At 47.6% G+C, this 21,455-nt stretch overlaps 1 protein-coding gene across 2 annotated transcripts in view; it reads left to right on the top strand.

Annotated features, from left to right (window-relative positions):
- Positions 1-21,455, top strand: part of ST8SIA2 (ST8 alpha-N-acetyl-neuraminide alpha-2,8-sialyltransferase 2) — an 81,241-nt gene that overhangs the window by 54,480 nt on the left and 5,306 nt on the right. For both annotated transcript variants that reach the window (XM_032252775.1, XM_032252776.1), the window contains exon 5: positions 3,094-3,387. In XM_032252775.1, the coding sequence (XP_032108666.1) occupies positions 3,094-3,387 (294 nt within the window). The remainder of the gene's footprint in view (positions 1-3,093; positions 3,388-21,455) is intronic.

Raw genomic sequence — 21,455 nt, forward strand, 5'->3', positions numbered from 1 at the left:
ACACACACACACACACACACACACACACACACACACACACACACACATTTCCTCCATAGGGAGAATCTGATGAACACCATTCCATGGATAAATCACATCACCATCATTGTTATCCCTTACCATCTACTGGCCACTTAGAATGCACCAGGTGCTATTCTATGTGCTTCATGTGTATTAACAGTTCTCACAACTACTCTGTAAGGAGTGCTCTGTGTTTATCCTGGCTTTGCAGTGAGGAAACTGAGGCACAGAGAGGCAAGCCCCACACAGCTAGTGAGGGCTGAAGCCAAGCCGTGGACTGGGCAGTTGGCCTCCAGTCCCTGCCCAAGCTGCCTCTCATCCTGCAGAGCACTCAGTGTGTACCTGTGGGTGTGGTGGTTTCTGGAAGAGAATGACTCCTTTCCCACCCAGAGCCAAGCTCATCCAAGCAATGCAGCCCACCTACAGCCCACCCACAGCCCACCCAGAAGTCACTGTGGGAGGCCTGGCCTACCGTTGGACAAAAGAGAGCCTAGATCAGATTGAACCCGTTCCTAATGCCTCCTCCTCACCTCAGTGAAGCAATTCACATCTGGTGGGGAAGGAAGACGTCTAGACAGCCCACTTAGGGCAGCGCTCCCCCAACCCAGCCTCCTCACTGAGGCACAGTCATTGGAGAAGCTTGGACTTCACATCCCCTCCCTGCCTCCCTCTTCTTGTGTGTCCTGCTTGTAAGGTATGGAGCCCCTGCTGTGAGCTGAGGCCTATACTGAATGAGGGCCTGCCTGCGAGGTGCATGCAGCCCCTCTTCCCATTGGCCACGGCATCTTCCAGGAGGTGGCAACCCAGCCAGGCCCACACCGCAATCAGGAATGTTTACTCCTATACCCTCCTGGGCCATCTTGTAAGTCGCCAGGGTTGGGTGCCACGGACACTTCGTTCCCCTTGCCTCACTCACAGCCCCTCCTGCCCGGTGGGTGCTTCCAGTCCATCTGAACTGCATGCAGACCACTTGGCCCTGCTCTCAGGACCTGGAGCTTGCTGAGAATTGGCCCCAGACCCTCAGGAAGGCCATGGAAGCCCAGCTCTGCCGTGTTTCAGGGCTATAGGAGTACCTGAGAGCTGGGCAGCCCCACACTGGCTGATGCGCTGCCGTGACACCTCAGTCTCTGAGGCTGTGGCAAGGGCTCCTGAAGGGGAATTGACCCAGGGCAATCCTAGCCCCTTGCAATGTTTAGCCACAGTCAAAGATGGCAAGGCCTGGGGGCAGGGATGAGAAGAGGGGATATTTTAGGGGGTTAAGTCTGAAATCACAAACAGGCTGTTTAAGTGAAATACACCTGAGCTTGACTCCTGGTGGTTTCATTTCTAGCTCTGGGACTTTGGGCAAGTTCATTCTCACACACTGGACCTCCATCTCCTCATTTGTAACAGGGAGGTGATTAAAAGCAGATCAAAATAAAACAAGCCGACCTATGTGAAGGGCCCAACCAGTGCCTGGCACACACCAGGGGCTCCAAAAATATTAGTTTTCTTTCTAATCAACCACTTTTTCTCCTCAGTAGTTGAAGAAGGAAAGTCCTTGCTTAAAGGGGGGATGATGCTGCCTCTCTGGATTTCCTCATTTGATGATCACCTGGGATCCCTTATGCCCATGTATCCAGTCTCATTTTTCACTCTTAACTGGATTTCTCAGACTTATTTTCACTTGTCAAAAGGCTTTTCCACCATCAAATCCTCTGTGCCAGACAGCAGCCAGACATCCCCCACAGTGCCCCCTGCTGCCATCCCAGTCCCAGGCACAGGCAGGAAACCCAGATGTGCACACCCAGGCTGGGTCTCCCATAAGGAAGTCATCAGGTTAAATGGCTGAGGCTGTCCATCCAGGCAGCCTGACTTGTCAGTCTGAGTTTGCAGCAGACTCTTAGTCTGCCCTCCAGCACCCAGCTCCATCCCCTGCAATCCATACTGCAGCTTCAGCTCATTGCTTTCTAATTGTGGCCAAAAATTCTAATCTGTCCCTGTCACCCTCCTGCTCCAGAACCCTCAGTGGCTCCCTACTGCCCTCAGAACCAAGTCCCTGACACACAGGTCCTCTGATAGGCAAGACCACTCTGCTTGCCCCCCCAACCCCATCTCCTCCACACAGTATGCTCCAATCAGACCAAATCGTCTGCCTTTCCCTAAACAGCCATGCTGTCTCCCACCTCTCTGCCCTTGGAAACCTTTCTTGTGCCTACAGGGCTGTAGCATGGTATATACTAAACTGCTTGGCTGTAACACTACCTGAAGAGGAAGAGCTTGTGAAACACAGGTATCAATGCTTAGGGCCACCTGTCGAATCAGAATCTCCAGGTGAGGAACCGGGCAGTCGGTATTGTTAACAAGTGCCTGGGGCGGTTGTTCTGACTTGGCAAACTGGAGAAGCACTCTTTTCATGTACCTTGTCTACTAATAGATTTCTGCTTAGCGGTCACCACCTCGGGGAAGTCCACCTGACACTCCTCCTTCCCATAGACTGGTGACAAGACAGCAGTTAGCATTTACCAAGCTCTTATTATATCCAGTAGTGTTCTAAGGACGGGGCATGTAGCAGTTCTTTTACTCCTTGGAAGGGATGCTCTTGTGATCTCTATCATAGTTAAAGTAATGGAAGGTCTCAGGAAGCACAGAGAAATTGAGCAAGTTTCCAAGAATCACACAGGTAGAAAGTGTCAAAGCGAGTTTAGAGCCTGGGAGCCTGCCTTCAGATCCCTCACTCTGTCACCTCCTGGGCCAGGTCACTCTTGGCAACAGCCTCATCATCCTGCGGGCTGAGGACTGGCTTACTTGCTAATTTCTTCCTCTCCTAGATCCTGAACTCCAGAGTAAAAGGCAGGCATTTACATCCGCAGGATCTAGCAAAGTTCTAGGTACACGGTATGAACTCAGTCAACATTCGTGGTGGAAAAAGGAGAAGGGATGACAGGAGGGGCCTGTGAGTGTGGAGAGATGCCCTGGGTCTTTGTTTGGGGATGCGAAAGAAGCAAGGAGAGGCAAAGGATGGGATCAAGTTAAAGAGAAGAAGGGGTCTCAGCTTTCCCAGAAGGATCATGTTGCCTTTTTATCCGGCAGGTGCAACCTGGCCCCAGTACAGGAGTACGCCCGGGATGTGGGGCTCAAGACAGACCTGGTAACCATGAACCCCTCCGTCATCCAGCGCGCCTTTGAGGACTTGGTCAATGCCACATGGCGGGAGAAGCTGCTGCAGCGGCTGCACAGCCTCAATGGCAGCATCCTGTGGATCCCTGCCTTCATGGCCCGGGGCGGCAAGGAGCGCGTCGAGTGGGTCAACGAGCTCATCCTGAAGCACCACGTCAACGTGCGCACTGCATACCCCTCGCTGCGCCTGCTGCACGCTGTTCGCGGGTAAGCTGACTCCCTACAGGCCAGCAGGACCGTCACTAAGTGTGGGAGATGCTTGGCAGGCAGCATCCCTTCCCCAGGTGCATTTCCATCCCAGTTCCACCACTCACTTGCCGGATGGCCTCAGCAAGTCACCTGCCCTTTCTGAGCCTCCATTCCTTGAGAGATGAGGGGGTTTAGCAAGTGGGTTTCATCTGGCATGCCAATTGTGACCAGTTGGTAGTGCCTGTCTTAAGAGCTGAGTTGAGAATTATCCTGGCTGTTGGGCTGTCTCGAGGCTCAGTGGGAACAGATGCCATGAATGTGGGAGGAGAGATGGTGGCTGGTAAGTCACATGCCATCCCAGGTGGGTGATTTTCAAGAAAATCAGGACCAGATGCACTTGACTTTACGTAATTCACCTTAATCTCTCTAAACTTTAGTTGCCTTTTCAGTGAAATAGGGGTGGGAATGGTAAGACAGGAGGATGTGAAGACTAAATGAGATAATGTATATGAAATGCCTAGTAAAATTTTGGCAGAAACACTTAATGTGGTACCAGTCATCACCATCTTTATGCCTCAGTGCAATATTCTCTAACTCTGCAGAGCACATCTTGTTGATTGGGCTGAGAGCTTCAAAGGAGTGCCCATAGGATATGTTTTTATCCACGAGGTCCTCTCTCTAAGATGGAGGGGAACTTCACCTAGGCAATATGAAAGAGACAGGGAGAGTTAAAGCAATGGAATCCACTCTCTTTAAGAAGAGTTTTGATGTAACTAATTAGGTAAGGATTCTCCTGGTTAGGTCTAGATTTCTAATTCCAGAAAAGAAAGTCCAAGAATTAAGGCAAACAAACAGAAAATGTTGAGGAGGGTCTGAACTATTCCTATCAAGAAGTCCATGTCAACCCAGATGGCATTCTTAAACAACCCCAGTCAAAAAAAAATAGTAGTTCCCAATCTCTTCCTTGTTTCCTCCCATTTACGTGACCTGGCGTAGATCTCTCTGGCACTTGGATCAGTAAACTGGCTAGGAATTTGCTAGGGTCCATCATAGCGGCCACAAGAAAAATAGTTTAATATTAATCATTAATCCCTTCCAGTTATCTGTCACAGTAAAAATCATCTAACAACTTAGTGGCTTAAAAAATCATTTTATATTTTTTACAGTTTTTATTGGCTAAGAATTTGAGAAGGTCTAACCTGGATGGTTCTTAAATCAGGTGCAGTCAGATTGGCTAGAAGTAAAACAGCAGGGGTCTGAAGCAGCTGGGGTTGACCATGTGTCTCTTTCTCTTTATGTTATCTTAGGGTTTCTCCAAGTGATCTCTCTACATGGGCTAGATTGGGCTTCCTCACAGCATGGTAGCCTTGGAGTGGTCAGACTGTGTACATGGTGGCCCAGGCTCTAGCACAAGTGACCCAGAGATGAAGGTAGAAGCTGCACCACATTTTAAGACCACATAGTGTCACTTCTATTATCATCTACTAGCCATCTAGTCATTGTATCGGCCTAGAATCAAGGAGAGTAGACATAGACCCTGACTCTCAATGGGAAAGTGCCAGTTTTTGGACATGTTTTAAACACCTACACACATTCATTCCGCATGTATTTACTGAGTGCTTACTATGTGCCAGGCTCCGTTCTAGACACTAAGATACAGCAGTGAATAAAGTCCCAGATCTCATTAATAATTAAGTTTTCTTACAGGGAAAGATCATTTATAGGTAAACAAATAAATAAGATACTTTTAAACAGTGCTATCAGGAAAGTCTTCTCTGGAAAGAAGAAGCTGGTTTGAGCTAAGTCTCAAGGGACAGAAAGGCACCACCCATGTGCAGATCTGGGCTAGAAACCTTCCAGGTGGAGGGAACCTTAAGTGCAAAGGCCTTGAGGTGGGAGGGTGTGTTCAAGATTCAACCAAGAGACAAGTGTGGTTGAAGCAGAGTGAGCAGGGAGAAGGGGTAAGGAAATGATGCTGGTGAGAGAGGCAGGGACTAGAATGCACGTATCTTTGTGGGCCATGGTAAGGAGTTTGGATTTGGTTCTGAGTTTGAGGGGCAGTGAAGGAGCTGAGGTAGAAGATATGAGTTGTGTCTTTAAAAGATCCCTCCAGCAAGAATGAAATCTGGAATATTTGTTAGGAAGCTGTTGCAATAGCTCTGGTAGAAAATAAGGCTGGCTTAGACTAGGATTATGGCATGGGAGATCTAAGAGTTGGTCAGATTTGCTATAAAATTCAGAGGTAAAGGCAGCAGGATTTGCTAGTGGATTCTATTTAAGGACCGTAATGGGGGAGAGAAAGAGAAAAATCCAGAATGACTCTTAGGATTACAGTTTAAGCAAACAAGCTCAATATGGGGGTGCCATGTTCTGTGATAGAAGAGCTTAGAGAAGCCCATGCATGTTTGGGGGTGCTATGGAAGGGAGTTCTTTCTTGAACATATGAAGTGTGAGATGCCTGTTAGAAATATATACCCCACCACACTCCTGACCTCCCAGCTTGGGGTCAGGCCCTACACCCAATTGCCCATCCAACCACATGGCAGATCACCAGGAACACGAGAGAGCCCAGTGTACAGACTCCACACTGACTGAGGGCATCAGGATGCTCCTCACTGGGGCCTTAGCATAACTTGCTGTGACACTGGGAAGCCCTCTGAGCCACCCACAAAGGACTCTTGTCCTCATGAAAGTCACTGTGGTCACCCAAGCCTGTGACCAACACTGGTCTCACTAAGATAGGTATCAACAGGGAAAACTCATTGCCCCCAAAAAAGCCCTAGAGAGATATTCCATAAGGGGCAGCCACAGGTGTGTCTGATGAAGCCAGAATGATACCCATATGGACACGGGACTCAATGGGACTACATCCTTTATCCTGGAGGTTGGCCTGTGAAGGCCATCTTTTCACTTCATGCTTGTCAGAGTAGGTCTGCAGTGGCAACCCTCACCTCATGGACTGGTTAAATATTAAATATTGTTTCTTCCTACACGGAGGAAACTCTTGAGATGGTTCTGGAGTCCTTGGGGATAAGAGGAGAAACACTGCCCTTTGTTAAGGAGAGAAAAAGTCCTCTGAATGGGGAATGGGCAGCCACCTGGAAGACACTGATGCAGCCAGAGCTATTTCCAGCTATAATTGACTCACTTTCATCTGTCAAAATAGCACTAAGCACCAGTAATAAGCCCTTTAAACAAACAGGCTCTTCATCCTGAAACTGCAACATCTTCAGTTGCAGGAACTCCCGGAAGAGGTGGGTGAGGTTAGCCTCTGCTTTTAGCAGTGGAGAAGAAGAGGACAAGGGGGGCTTGGAAAGGATTTCTGCCAAGGATTCTGTCCCTCCATCAGGCCACTGGACCTTGTAGAGTGCTGGGCCTAATAGAGCACCGTTGAGAAGGTAGGGAGCGCATGTCGTTAGCCCCTGCCTTGGTGGGACCTTACCTGGTGTTCACTGCAAGTCAGGGATGCTCTGGGGAGGAATTCAGTACAAAGCCACACAAGAAAAGACCAAGGGATTGTAGAGAGGAAGGCTGAGGAGAAATCTGGCCAAGAGGCATTGTAGCCTAGCATCAAAAACATGGGCTTTGGCGGTAGCGACACCTCCAAAGGGTCCAGATCCCAGCTCCGTGACTGGCTTGGTTGTATCACCTACCATCCCCAGAGCCCTGCAGGGGACACATGTAGTCCATCACTCGTGGCTACTGTGATGGTGTCAGCTGCCACTTGGAGAGCTACAATTTGGGAAAGGGATTAGACTTGTCCTGTGTACTTAAGAGTTCCAGGGGCTGGAGCCACAAGGAGGAAATGCAATTAGACTGAATTTAAGAAAGGACTCTGTAGTAGTCAGAGCAGTGGACTAAGTCAAACCAGTCACTCATGAGTTCTTCACCTTGAAGTCCCAATAATGGACTGCAGTTTGCAAAATAATCTTCTTTCCTTATTTTAAGATGTGTTGCCCAATAAACCACCTATTTATGGAGTATGTGGGAGGTGGGAATAAATTTTATTGTAATAAAATACACATAACATAAAATTTACCATTTTAATGATTTTGTTTTCTTTTTCAACTTTTATTTTAGATTCAGGGGGTGCCTCTGTAAGTTTGTTACCTGGGTATACTGCATGATGATGAGGTTTATGGTACAAATGATCCACCACCCAGGTACTGAGCTTAGTACCCAACAATTTTTCAACCCTTTCCCCATTCCCTTCTTCCCCAATATCTATTGTTGCCATCTTGATGTCCATGAATACCCAACATTTCGCTCCTACTTATAAGTGAGAATATGTGGCATTTGATTTTCTATTCCTGTGTTAATTCACTTAGGATAGCAGTCTCTAGCTGAGTCCATGGTATATTCCGTGGTGTACATGTACCACATTTCCTTTATCCAGTCCACCATCGCTGGGCACCTAGGTTGATTCCATGTCTTTGCTATTGTGAATAGTGCTGCTATGAACATGCCAACGCATGTGTCTTTTTGGTAGAATGATTTGTTTTCTTTTGGATACTTAACCACTAATGGGATTGCTGGGTGTAATGGTAGTTCTACATTCTTTACAAAATCTCCAAACTGCTTTTCACAGTGACTGAACCAATTTACAATCTCACCAATAATATATAAGCATATTCTTTTCTCTACAACCCCACCAACTTCTGTTGTTTGACTTTTTAATAATAGTCATTCTGACTGGTGTAAGATGGTATGTCACTGTGGTTTTGATTTGCATTTCTCTGATGACTCACGATGATCAGCATTTTTTCATGTACTTCTTGGCCACTTATTTGTCTGCTTTTGAGAATTTCTTAATGGGGTTGTTTTTTGCTTGTTGAGTTATTTAAGTTTCCTGTGGATTCTGGATACTAGACCTTTGTCCGATGCATAGTTTGTGAATATTTTCCCCATTCTGTAGGTTGCGTGCATTTTAACCATTATTAACTGTACATTTCACTTAGAAGAAATTCAATCCAAGAAGAAAACTTAGGAGAAATTTTTCATCACCTTGTGTTTGGCAATTGTCTTTTAAGAATGACCCGAAAAGTGCAGGCAATGAAAGAAAAAAACAGATAAATTGCACTACATAGAAAGGTAAAACATTTGTGCATCAAAGGACAATCTATCAAGACAACTCATATAATTAGAAAAAAGATACTATAAATATGAGAAAGATACAAATACTATACCTGATAAGGGATTAACATCCAGGATATGTGAAGAATTCCTACAACTCAATGACAAACAAAAACCCAATAATTCAAAAATGGGCAAAAGACATGGGATAGACATTTCTCCAAAGAAAATACACAAATGGCCAATAAGTACATGAAAAGATGCTCCATTGATCATGAGGGAAATACAAAGTGAATACACGAGTGTATTAGTCTGTTCTCATACTGCTTTGAAGAAATACCTGAGACTGGGTAACATAAAGAAAAGAGGTTTAATTGGCTCATAGTTCTACAGGCTCTCCAGGAATCATAGCAGTTTCAGCTTCTGGGGAGACCTTAGGAAGATTCCAATTCTGACAGAAGGTAAAGGGAGAGCGAAGCATCTCACATGGCAGGGGCAGAAGCAACAGAGACAGGGAGAGGTACTGCACACTTTTAAACAACCGGATCTTATGAGAACGCACTCATTGTTACGAGGACAGCATCCATTGGATGTCACTAACCCATTCACGAGAAACTGTCCCTGATGATCAAATCACCTCCCACCAAGTCCCACCTCCAACATTAGAGGTTACAAAATTCAACATGAGATTTGGTGGGACACAGATCCAAAGCATATCAATGAGATATCCGTTCATACCCTCTAGCATGGCTACTGGTAAACACACACACACACAAACACACACACACACACACACACACACACACGAGACAGAGAGAGAGAGAGAGAGAGACAGAAAATGGTAAGTGTTGTTGACAATGTGGAGAAATAGGAGCCTTTCTGCTTTGCTGGTGAGAATTTCCAATGAGATCACTTTTAGGGCACCCTAGTACCTTCATTTTGCAAAAGAAGAACTTAATGCTCAGACAAGTTAGGTCATTTGTATAAGGCCACCCAGGCAGTAAGTGGCACAGCCAGGAACTGAACCGAACTCTCTCGTTCTAATGTGGTGCATCAGGTCCAGCACAAATTTGCACTCATTTAATACTGGGCTGGGGACAGGGATAGCAATGGGCTCAGTGGGCCAGGATCTGCCACACTGGAGAAGACCACAGCAGGGAGCAGTGCGTCAAGGCTACACGGCACATTGCCATTGTCCAGAGCCTGGAGTAGCGCCTTATCAGAGAGAACAAGCTGAAAGGTCAGAGCTCCTCAGCATCCCATCCGACACCAGCCAGCACCTGGGCGTGGCACGGTGGTGCTGAAACCCCAGTTGAAGCTCTCCCTGCCACCTGCCCTTGAATGTGCCTTTGGTTTCACTCTCCCCAGTTTGCTTGACTGACCCTTCATGACCAAGGCATTTTTCAGAAGAAAAGTAGACATCTTTGGGTGACAACTCAGGAAGGCTCAGAAATGCAGTCACGCCTTCTGCATGCCGCTCTCGATGGCTTGTAACAGCACACGCAGGAAAACAGCTGAGGGGAACGTGTTACCATAGCGAATGCTTACATGCCACATGCCATGCTAAGCATTATCTCCTGTCGTGATGGGACTACTGCCGCTATCCCCATTTTAAAGATAGGAAAACTGAGCCTCAAGGAGTAACTTGCATGAGGTCCCACAGCTGGTAAGGGACAGATCCAGGGCTCCTCCCGGCCCCTGATCGCCATCCATTTGCCTCTATTACACGTAACTAGGAAATAGTGATGGCACCCTAGAGAATCATGTCAGGAAGGCCAAAGCCAGGATGGTTTGAGTTTAGGAAGATATTAAGAAAAACAGAAAAGTTTTTTTATGTTTCAAGTAAGAACCAAAGGGTTAGGAGCAGATGGCATAGGGGTTTCAAAGGACAAAAGTATAATGAACTCCTCAACTCCTGTATCTGTTTTTTCAACAAAGACGAGTCTTTTACTTGGATAGGGGAACGGGGACTTTGGGTTCTCTGCTGACAGTCCCACTCTACTGCTCTGAATCAATAGTTCTTAACATTCATGATCCCCAGACCAGCAGCATCAGGATCACTGAGAACTTGTTAGAGATGCAAAGTCTCAGGCCCCACCCCAGACCTGCTGAATCAGAAAGTCTAGGAGTGGGGACCAATATCTGTGTTTCAACAGTGCTCCAAGTAATTTGGATGCACAGCATAAGTTTGAGAACCACTGCTCTCCCCAAAATTGAAACCAATGGACTTCCCAAGGGCAAACTTGCAGTCAGACCTGTGAGCAGCTGGCCACGATCTTCTCTAATTCATGCAGAATTACAGAAGGGAATCAGGGACAGGCAATCTCTTTCCCAGTTTTCTAAACATGAGGAAATGATGGACACCAGTGAGCTTAATGTCAACATTAAGCCAGAGTTTCAAACAGATTATCAATCCCATGGCTTATGAATGCTTAAAGATGGAAAAAAAAAACTGGAAAATACACTGTTCTGATGTTCCTTTGTGAGGCGGGCAGCAGACAGGTAGACCTGGGGTCAGTATAGTCATTTCACATCTGGACATAAGCCAGCTACCTTGACAAAGCATTTCATGGGCAACGTGGACCTGATGGACAGTTTAGGGAATGGAAGGGGACAAATGTTAACTTCTCGGAACAACCTGGTAAGATACTGTTTCATCTCCTTTCTACTCATAAGGAAACTAAGGCTCATAAATGCAAGGTACATTGCCCAATGTCATGCAGATGAGGAGAGGAAGGAAGCTGGGATTCAGATCCACACATGTAGGCATCAGTGGTCTCCACTCTCTCCACTGTGACCTCATTGTATCCTTGACAGAGAGTTTAACCACTGTCTACTGACCATTGACCCCCAAAGGATGCTAATTAATTAGATTAATGTTGACCACAGGGAGACCTCTCTGAACCAGCAACCATTTTTACCAGTAACTTAAATGACAGCATCAGTGCTCTGCTTAGCACATTCACTGATGATGTGACTTTTGGGGGATTCTCCATATTTGGGGTCTCAGAATTAAAAGCAAATCAACCAAAGAGGAAGAAAGTTGACATGGACACATGCAAGATTCTGTACTTAGGTTCAAAACATTTGTACAAGTGCAGAGAGATGAACAGCACCAACCATTGGTGGCGTGTGGTTGCTCAAAACGATAGCGTGGTCTTGGGTCACAGCAATGAATGGATAGCATCTCTGAGAGTCAGGGAGGTGGGTGATGGCCTTGCTTTTCTCTGCCTGTTCAGATCCCACTTAGAGAATCACATTTTTCTTTAGGTACCAAGCCAGAGAGGGGCCACAGTGGCAGAGAAATTTGGAATTTTTGAGAGAGAAGGCTCCAAGGAACAACAGAGCTCCCATCACTCAGCAAATATTCATTAGGCACCAACAGGCTCCAGGCCTGTGCTGGGGAATTTAAAAAGCCAGTAAAACTAGGTCCCTGCCCTTCAGAGGCTCATAGATTTGGTCTGAGAGGCTCCAAGTATAGAGCTAGGGTTGGGGAAGGAAGCCAGATTCCTTCCAGACACTGAGAAGAACATTCCAGCAAATAAGATAATCTGAAGTGGGCTTGGCTGCCTCTTAGGAGGTGGTGAATTCAGCATCTTTGGAGATGCTCAGGCAGCAGCGAACCCTCCATTACTGGGATGGTGGAGAGGAAATCCCCATCATATAGAGTTGGCAGATTAGTTCACTCATCAGGGCTGCCATAACAACATCTCACAGACTGGGTGGCTGAACCAACAGAATGCATTATCTCACAGTTCTAGAGGCTGGAGTTCACAACTCAGGGGTCAGTGTGGTTAGTCTCACTCAAGATCTGGCTAAGGGCCGCTCAAGATCTGGCTAAGGGCCGGATCTGCTTCAGGCCTCTCACCTTGGCTTGTAGACCATCTTCTCATTCCCATGCCTTCTACCTGTTGCCTATTTCCAAATCCCCGCCCTCTGCAAGGACATCAGTCATATTGGATGAAGCCCCACCCTAGTGACCTAATTTTAACTTGATTACCTCCATGAATAATCCTCCCTCCAAATACAGTCACATTCCAAGATACTGGGGCTTAAAACATCAACATATGAGTTTGGGGGAAAGGGGAAATTCAATCCGTAACAGCTGGGTTACATGGCCTCCCTTCCCACTCAGATTCTCTCATTCAACACATCTCAGTCTCTGCCCCCCAAATAAACTTAACAAAATTTCCGCCATCTGAGGCAGTGAGCAGGGAGAGGGGAACATGCTTCCAAAACCCAATAGAGCACCTGCTCTTCCGCTCTCACCGGCAGCTGGCAGGGCCCAGCCCTGGGGCCAAAAAGGAGGGCTTCAGCGGCCTCCACCTGAGCAGTTCGCCCAGGGGCCCCTGGCTCTGCCAGCCAGTGGGGTGGCACAGAGCCCTCACTAGCTGTTGGCTAGGAAGGTGAGCAACGGAGTGGAAGGACACCAAGGCAATTGAGTATGGCCTCAGGCAGCTGGTGGTGAATGGCTCTAATTTAATTACGACATCGAGGGAGGCTGGACCCACAGAGAGGGTGGCCCCTTGGGCAGGAAAGCAGCCCGCTGACCCTGTCAGCTGTGCAGCCCACTGGCTCTGTGCAGACAAGGCCTGTGAATTGGCGCTTAATTAGGCACCAGGAGCCTAATTAAGACTTTAGAATGGCAGTGATTCAGCTTGCCTCTGGCCAGGGCCAAAGGGGCCAGGTCAGCACAGCAAGCCCTGCTGCAGAGACTTGAGGGCCCAAGGTGAGAGAAGAGTAAGCAAGGTGCAAAAAGACAGGGAGAAACCAGCACAGGCTGCTGGTGGCCCCTCCTCCCAGACAGGACCCTGGCAATGCAGAGTGTGTGTCCCTAAGGCCAATCCCTTCCCTGTGCTGGTCCCAGTCTCCTCTGGTTGACAGAGAATGAGGTGAACTAGAGTCACCTTTTTGGAAGCATGCCCCATGGAAGAGAAACAGAGGGAGGCCTGTGGTATGAAGGCATAGGTGGATTCTCTCTCTCTCTCTCTCCAATTCTTTTTTAATAGCAATGCATATAAGTGAAAAGAAACCCAAGTTGAATTAAAGGATTTAAAGTAAAAAGCAAGCTCCACTCCACACCCCCAGTCCTCCTCCACAGAAGCCACCTGTTAAATTGACTTTCTGTGTGTGGATCCTTCCAGAAACGCCCCTTTTTACACATACAGAACATGTTTTTAAGTACTGCACCTTGTTAAATTCTGGAAATTACTCCATATCGAGACACACCACCTCATTGTCCTTCACAGCTGCCTGGCAGTCTGCTGTGTGTCTGGACCATAATTTATGTAAGCAGAAGCCATTGGTGGGCACTGAGGGTGTTTCCACTTTTTTGCCAGTATAATCAATGCTATATTGATCACCTTGTGATGATATCTGCAAACATATGCACATCTATGGGTTTGCTTTTTGGAAGTCTTTGCCAGTTTGCATTGTTAATTTTTACAGTTACTGCCAATTACCCCTCCTAGAGGTAGATATGGATTCACACCCTTACCTGCCATTATTGAAAATACCTGCTTTCTCTTAACCTCGCCAACGGGTGTATTATCAACATTAGTTCTATTTGCCAATCCAGTGAAAAATGGTATCCGATTGTTGTTTGAAATTGGATCCCTTTGATTAAGAATGAGATCGAATGTAATTTTGTTTCTGGTGGCATCAGTTGAAACTCCTGAATCCAGCCAGAAGGCTTAAGCCCCTAAGAAATGGTCTTGCTACACCGCCTGCTGGGTCACTGGGGACAGAGGTGGTACCTGGGCATGAGTAGCAGTCTCACCCCTCCTGGCAGGGCTCGCAATGCAGCAGGAAAAATCCCCAGTGCCATACTTTTCTCCTTTCTTTTGGTAACTTGCTGTCTAGGATGGTGCGAGTCTGCCTTTCCCACGTCCAGTGCTGGCAGCTGCCTAGCAAGGCTTGCAGTGAAGCTGGGCTCATTTATCTCTCCTGATAATGTCCCCAGAATGAGTCTCTAGCCTTTGCTTGCTCATTTTCATTCACTGCTTTATTAACGATTTGTAAAGTGCCCACTTTATATATGTGCCATGCTAGGATCTAGAGTTACACAGAAGCAGGAAGTCAATCCACTTGCCTACTGAATTTAAAATTGTAGAGAAGGAAAAGACAAGGAAACAAGTCATTATGGTGTGGCATGATAGGTGCTGTGATACGGAAGAACATCATACAGGACACAGAACCATCCAGGGAGATTCAGGAGGCTTCCTACAGGAAGTGGCCTCGAAGCTGAGCCCGTAAGAAGGGACTGCTAGCCAAGACCACATCGAACGTGTCGTGGAAGAAACCCGGATGTTGCTCGTGGCAATGTGGCTGTGCACACTGCACACCGGGAGAGGCGTGCAGGCTCAGATCCCAAGGGCTTCACAAGCCCAATGGAGGCCATCAGGGTTTATCCTGTGGACTTCAGGAGTCATCGGAGAGTTTTCAGTGGTATGTCCATATTTGAGGCTAGCCTGGCTTACTTGAGCAAGAGTGTTGGCTTAGGCAAGCACAGAAGCCTGGGGATCTGGATTTAGACTCAGCATCCCCATGGCTTGACCAGCCCTTCTCAATAGCCCCAAATTCTGAGACGAAAGCTTCAGTTCTCCAATACTGCAAAGATGGCAGTCTCATTCTGAGATATCCTACAGCACAGCAGAGCCCTCGACAGTGTTCCCAAGGAAAAGACAGCAATGGACCCTTGGATCAGGGCTGAGGCTGCTGAAGCAGAGGACAGGAGATCAGCACCCCGAAAGTTCTGTCCCGGGCTTTGCTGCTGATCTTGCACAAAGCATCACTGAGTCTCCTTTGAAGGCCACCTATGAGGCATTCCTGCTCCTTAGGGACATCATTGGCTTTTTCCCATGGTGCTTTTAGCTTCTTGGAGAAAGCCCTCTTGGTCCCCTTTTCCAACAGTGACGGCCACTATTCTTTCCACGTACCCAGCCCAGGAACCAGGGAAAAAGACAAATGTGCTTTGGAGGTGATTTTGGCAATCCTCATTGATTGCTGTCCGTGCCCATAAAATACGGTGCTTAATTGTTATGGCAATTGGGGTAGCCAATTTGAAAAATAATTACTGCCTTCTTTGAGATTACTTTGCCTTCTAATTAAAATCTCAAGACTGGGATATTAAAGGTGCACTGTCAATACAACGTCCCGGATGCACCCAGCTAACCTCATTTGGGAAGGCAAAATTAATTAGTTTGTGTTTTTAACACCCAGCTGTTATCCTAAGGAAAGAAATAGCCTACAAGTCAGCCACGCACACAGTCTCTAAATTGGCCAGAGCAACGGAGGAGAAATAAAGGAAATCGAGAGTGATTTGTTCCTATATAACTCAGTGAGCTTCTATTACAAGCCGCTCGTTAAGTGTTGATCCTGCTTCCCCGTCAGACATCACTCAGGAGTTCTTGTTTACCCGTGGAGGCAGAATAGGAAGTGGGTCCCTCTGTGCCACTGAGCTCTGGATTCATTCCGGAGCCTCATTTGCTGTTAAGGCCTTTTCCAGTTAGCAATTCTGGGTGAAAAGCCTGGCCCCAGATCTGAGAGGTTGGGCGTTTCTGTTCCCGTCCCAGCTGGCCACAGTTACAAAGCTGCACGCACTGCTGGCTTCCTCCTTTCTTCTTACCTGCGTCTGCCCATTTTTCAATTCCATTTGAGTCAAATGTTTGCTGAGGGCAACAGAAATCGGGATGATCAATCCTAGGCTATGCTACAGTAACATATCCTGAGACTCCAGCACGTTAGCACAACAGAAGTTTATTTCTCACTCTTGCAAACTGTGATGTGAGTTGGCAATCAGTGATTCAGGGATCTAGGATTCTTCCACTGTAGGCTGACATCTTCTTACCAGGAAGCTTTGAAGTTCTCCAAGGCAGGGGAAGAGAAACTGGGAGAGCCTGCTCTTGAAGAACACCAACCAAGAAAGGACATTTTTTTTTTTTTTTTTTTTTTTGCTGCAGCCTGTGGGGCCAGATCTATTCACTTGACCCCAGCCCAATTACCAGAGATAACCAGGAGAGATAGAAGAGTATTTGTTGAGTGCTGCTGTCCGTGCAGCAATGCTGTGGACCCAGCACCCACTGAGCAAGACACCTTTGAATCCTACCACAAAGGAGCTTAGGGTGTGGTCCCTGCGCTTGGGTAGAACACAGTACAGTTTCATGTTCCTCTTCCAGAAAGCATCCCTTCCAGCTCTAAAATGACTATTCGCTTCATCTGCAGTCATGATTATTGAGGCCCTTAGCACAGAGGCAACAGGACCAATGACCCTCCCAAGATCCCACAGCTCAGCAGGAAAGGCAGGTGTGCACAATGCATAAGAATGCTGATGGGGGAAGACACTGGTGCACAGGTGACCACAGCTGCCTGGAGACAGGGCAAAAGTGCAAAGGAGTGTTGATCTGAGCTTGATAGGAGGAGGTGCCATGAAATAGCACAGTGATGAATCTTCAGCCTGGGTTGCTAAGCACAGTGAGAGAAGTAGAAACAAAGCTGATGGTAATCAGCTGCAGGAGGTTAACTCAGTCCGACTGGGGAGATGACAGTAGAACAAAGGCAATATTTCCAGGAAGCTATGATGCATGTGCTTAGTTTCTGGAGGTGGGAAAGAGTTCACCACAGGGATCGGTAGGGAAAGGCACCTAGGGAGCACCGAGCGCATGTGGAGCCCCAGCACGGGCCTCAGTAACCTCAGAAGTACCCATGGGCTACTTGGACGTTTCATCATTGATTGGATTCCTCTCTTCCCATTTCTAGGCATAGCACTGACAGCCTGAAAAGAAACTCATTTCTGAAGGCCTTCCCCTACCAAGACCTCACTGTCAGAAAATAAACAAGCCATTGTTTATCTGACCCATTTTAGGGCTTGAATTCATTAGGAAGTAAACGTCAGGGGGATGTTTCATGTGGGGGCACTGTCGTGGCCCGACCATCCCTGTCAGCCCACAGCTGCAGTCAGCTCACTCTCAGCCTCAGGAGTCACCATGGGGTGAAAATGCCCAAGGACCAGGAGCCTCAGACGCCTGTGTTGTATCCAAACTCTGTCTAACCAGCTGTTTAAGAAGTCTGTCTCCTCTCAACGAAGTCACACTGGACTCCCGCGTTTTCCTCTCTAAAATGACAGAAGGGGACAAGTTGAGTCTAGGAGGCTCATGCATTAACCACACACATATGGCCTGTTGGATCACCCAACAAGGCTTCACATGGTGTTGCTTTGTTTTGTTTTTGAGACAGAGTTTCGTTCTTGTCACCTAGGCTGGAGTGCAATGGCTCAATCTCATCTCACTGCAACCTCCACCTCCCAGGTTCAAGCGATTCTCCTGCCTCAGCCTCCTGAGTAGCTGGGACTACAGGTGTGCACCACTACGCCCAGCTAATTTTTGTATTTTTAGTACAGACAGGCTTGTAAGCCAGGCCAACTCCTGACTTCAGGTGATCTGCCCGCCTCAGCCTCTCAAAATGAAATTTTAATTAGTTGCCAACATTTAAAAATTTGGAGAATTCGCATAAAAATCCCAATTTCTAATACTCAAAAAAAAAAAAAACTCTGAAGATCTGGGACCACCATACTGAATACCAGTAAGACTTGCTGCCCATCACAACGCCCCAGTCCTTACCATTCCCTATTGCCTTCCCAACACTGAGGCTAGGCGTTGGTTTTTCTTACACATGTCCCAAATCACAGCTCACTCACTCACATCCCCTGCAAGGCTGCTGAGCTAGATGAGCTCCCCAGCCCCGATCACCTTTAAAACTCTGTGACTTTTCCTAACACTTCCTCTTTTTCCCTCCTTTTCTCTAAATATATCTCATCCTTGGGTTCTTTTGGCAGAACCACCTACCAGTCATAACAGGAGTTCTTAGTCGTAGCTGCACATTTGAATTACTGGGGGAGGCTATGGGAATCCCAGTGTCTAGGCTACACATAGTAGTGAGATCCAGGCAGCTTTGAAAGCTCCAGGTGATTCCCGTGTGCTGCCTAGGTTGAGAACTTCTGCATTAGAGCTGAAAATGCAATGGACTCGTTTTGGAGGGGCAAGCTCCTTGTTATGGGACATAGTTAAGCCAAGGTGCATGAGCACTTTGCAGGGATGTATGGGAGGATCCCCGCATCAGCTGCCGCTCTTCTGAGATTCTTCTCCTCTTTACAGTCCCCCTGCCTTTGCCCCTCAGAGCCTCCCAAGCTCAGCTCAGTTGAGCATAGATGGTGCTAAGGTGGTCTCGGCAAGGGCTCCTTATCCAACAAACCCTAAGCTCAGCATCAAGCGTCCCCAAGCCAGCACTGCCCCTCCTGCCTCCTACATACTAGCTGATGACTAAGCAGATGGCCATGCAGGGTAGTCCCAGGACAGTCACATTAGATCAACCACATTCCTAGCCACCCACCTGTCTGTTGGAGCTGCATCATAAAGGGGAAAGAACAGGGACTTGGGGTCAGAAGGCCTGAAGGAAGGACCTGGTTCTACTCCTTGCCATCTGGGCATGTTGCTCAGTCCTCGGGCCCTGAGTGGAGCCTGGGTCTGAGGTGTGGGCCTGAGTCGAGGACACCCTCTAAAGTGCTAGGTGAGGTAGGATGCTGAGAGAGGGTCAGATCTCAGCTGGGTGATACAGAGGAAAGGGAGGAGCTGTGAAGCATGGTTAGGAAGGTTTGGAGAGAGAAAGGGGTATGAAATGGACCTTTCAGATGAGATATTTAGCCCGGAGCTGAGAGCAAAGTGGAGACATGGGCCAGTCTCTAATAACCCTGATCACAATATGGCCATTTAAAAACACCCAAGTCGCTACCATTGTACTTTTAGCATCTCAGGAGTTCTTGAGAGTGGCACCAGTGCTCTACCTGGCCAGTGGGACACGCCACCCTAGTCTGCCTCTCACATTCCCAGAACTTCTTGGAGACTGGTACCACCCTGCCCCAGTCTTCTCCCCACCTCATAGAAAATTGGGGTTTGTGATTCCCCTGAAATCACAAATATAAGAGGAAAAAGCCCAAAACATACACACCTTTTCTGGGAAGCATCCTTTCCCATTCCAAAATAACCATTCATTTCTTCAGCCACCATGAGCCTTAGCACAGAGACAGCAGGACAGATACCCTCCAGGACCCCACAGCTCAGCATGTAAGGCAGGCATGCACACCCCAGCCCCTGGCGCATGGTCTCCATGTGTGCCCAGAGGGACATACTTAGCACAGCTCAGAGATGGGCAAAAGCTCAAAGGAGTCTTGATCTGAGCCTTGGTAGGAAGAGGCACTAGGAAATAGCACAGTGCCATGTTAGCTGCGGGCCAGACCTTCTGGGGAGGGGTGCAAGTGTTGGTGGGAGCTGAAACTGGTGGGCTGCAGGGGCCAGGTTTTGCAGAGTTTCTGAACCATGGAACTTGGGTTGTATGTGGAGCAGGCAGAGATTTTGGAAAAATGTCTGGGGGGCTACTAGGTGGAGGATGGCTCACTGTGATGGGCTGACACCACAGAGACTTCTCAGAGGTAGCGCAGGGAAGAAATGACGAAGATCTCAGCATCCACAAACACTTGCTCCTGTTATTTTTCAAATGTGCTGTGTTTGCAGTTACCAGAGACGCTGCCCTGTTCTGTGTCTGCCTTTGTCCCTCCCTTGGGTTTCCAGTTGGAAAATTCTGCTGCCAGGAAGTTTCTTGGCCTAGACAGGATGAAATCAGAGAAACCGCGAGGAAAGGGGTCTTCGAAGGACAGGCCTACGAAGCAGCCACGTTGTCTCAGGGCCACCCAGGCGGCTCCTGCCACACCCAGGAGAATCGTGTTCACTCTGATTTGGCCACCTGAGACCATGGCCTCCATCAGCAGTGTCGAAGGGAAGATTCAAGTAACCCAGCCCCATAGTCAGGATGGGGATGTGGGAATGAAGATTCTCGAAATGCATTTTCTTTCATCAAACGTTACACGATTACATGACTCACTGAACTTACATAGGTAACTGGCCATCTATAACATTGTCTGATTCACAGGCTAACACCTCCCACTCTAGGAGGTTTTTTGGGTTTCCTTTTTTGAGCTGCAAAAGGGAAATTTTGCAAAAGGAAAGAGGCATTTGGGCTTCTAGAAAACCTGTCCCTCCTACCCCAACGTTTCAGCTAAAAGCACTGAATAATATTAAACAGTTTCCTCTTTCAGCGATACGTACGTGTTTTTTCTGACCTATCTTTACTTCTGGCCTGCATTTAATGAATGAGTTTGATTATACAGTCACGTGCATCTCTGCAGAAATGTCAACAGAAACCATGCTGGCCTTTGCTTTAGTTAGGGAGGGCAAACCATGGAGTTTGCTTGGACAGAAAGATGTCAACTGTGTCCAGTCTAGAGACACAATGGTAAGAAATCTGCGGTAAGGAAAATGTCTTTCTGCCAAGGCACAAGCATTGCTTTTCAAGGGATTCACCCTAGGGCAAGTGGAAAGTTTTACTGGAAGTAAAGACATTAGACCACACATCAGTGTATGTCCTGAGTCCCAGAGGAGAATAAATGTGATGGAGAGAAAGATGATAACAAATAGAATGGATGTTTTCCCACTTAGGGAGAAAATTCTAGATTTTCTTGGAATGTTGGGACCTGGAAGATATCCTGGAGATCACCTAGACTGTGCCTCATCATTTCATAAATGTTAAACATTAGGTTCAGCAGAGCTAAGTGACTTGCTCAAAGACACACAGATAGCTGGTGACCGAACTTCAGTAAAGCTCAGGTCTTGAGTTACTTACCGCCTCTGAGCCTGCTTCCTAGTCCGTGGAATGGATGTGGTCTCTTCCTCACTACATTCTTGGCTAAGGTGTACCCTGCACCCTGCGCTCTTCCTTCTCCGTGTTTCCTCTCATAACCCTTTGACAGAGGACTTGAGGCAGGACGCGGGGATTCTGTTTCAGAGGTGGGTACACCAAGATGTAGTGAGGAGTCCTTAGAAGAAAGAGAGTGGGCAGAACCCAGCCCTGCATGGCAAACCACTACACAGTGCTCCCAGGACAGTCACTCGCGGTTACAGATGAGT

The sequence above is a fragment of the Sapajus apella genome, unplaced genomic scaffold, assembly GCF_009761245.1.
Source record: "Sapajus apella isolate SASKATOON/1434 unplaced genomic scaffold, GSC_monkey_1.0 scaffold80, whole genome shotgun sequence".
Lineage (NCBI taxonomy): Eukaryota > Metazoa > Chordata > Mammalia > Primates > Cebidae > Sapajus > Sapajus apella.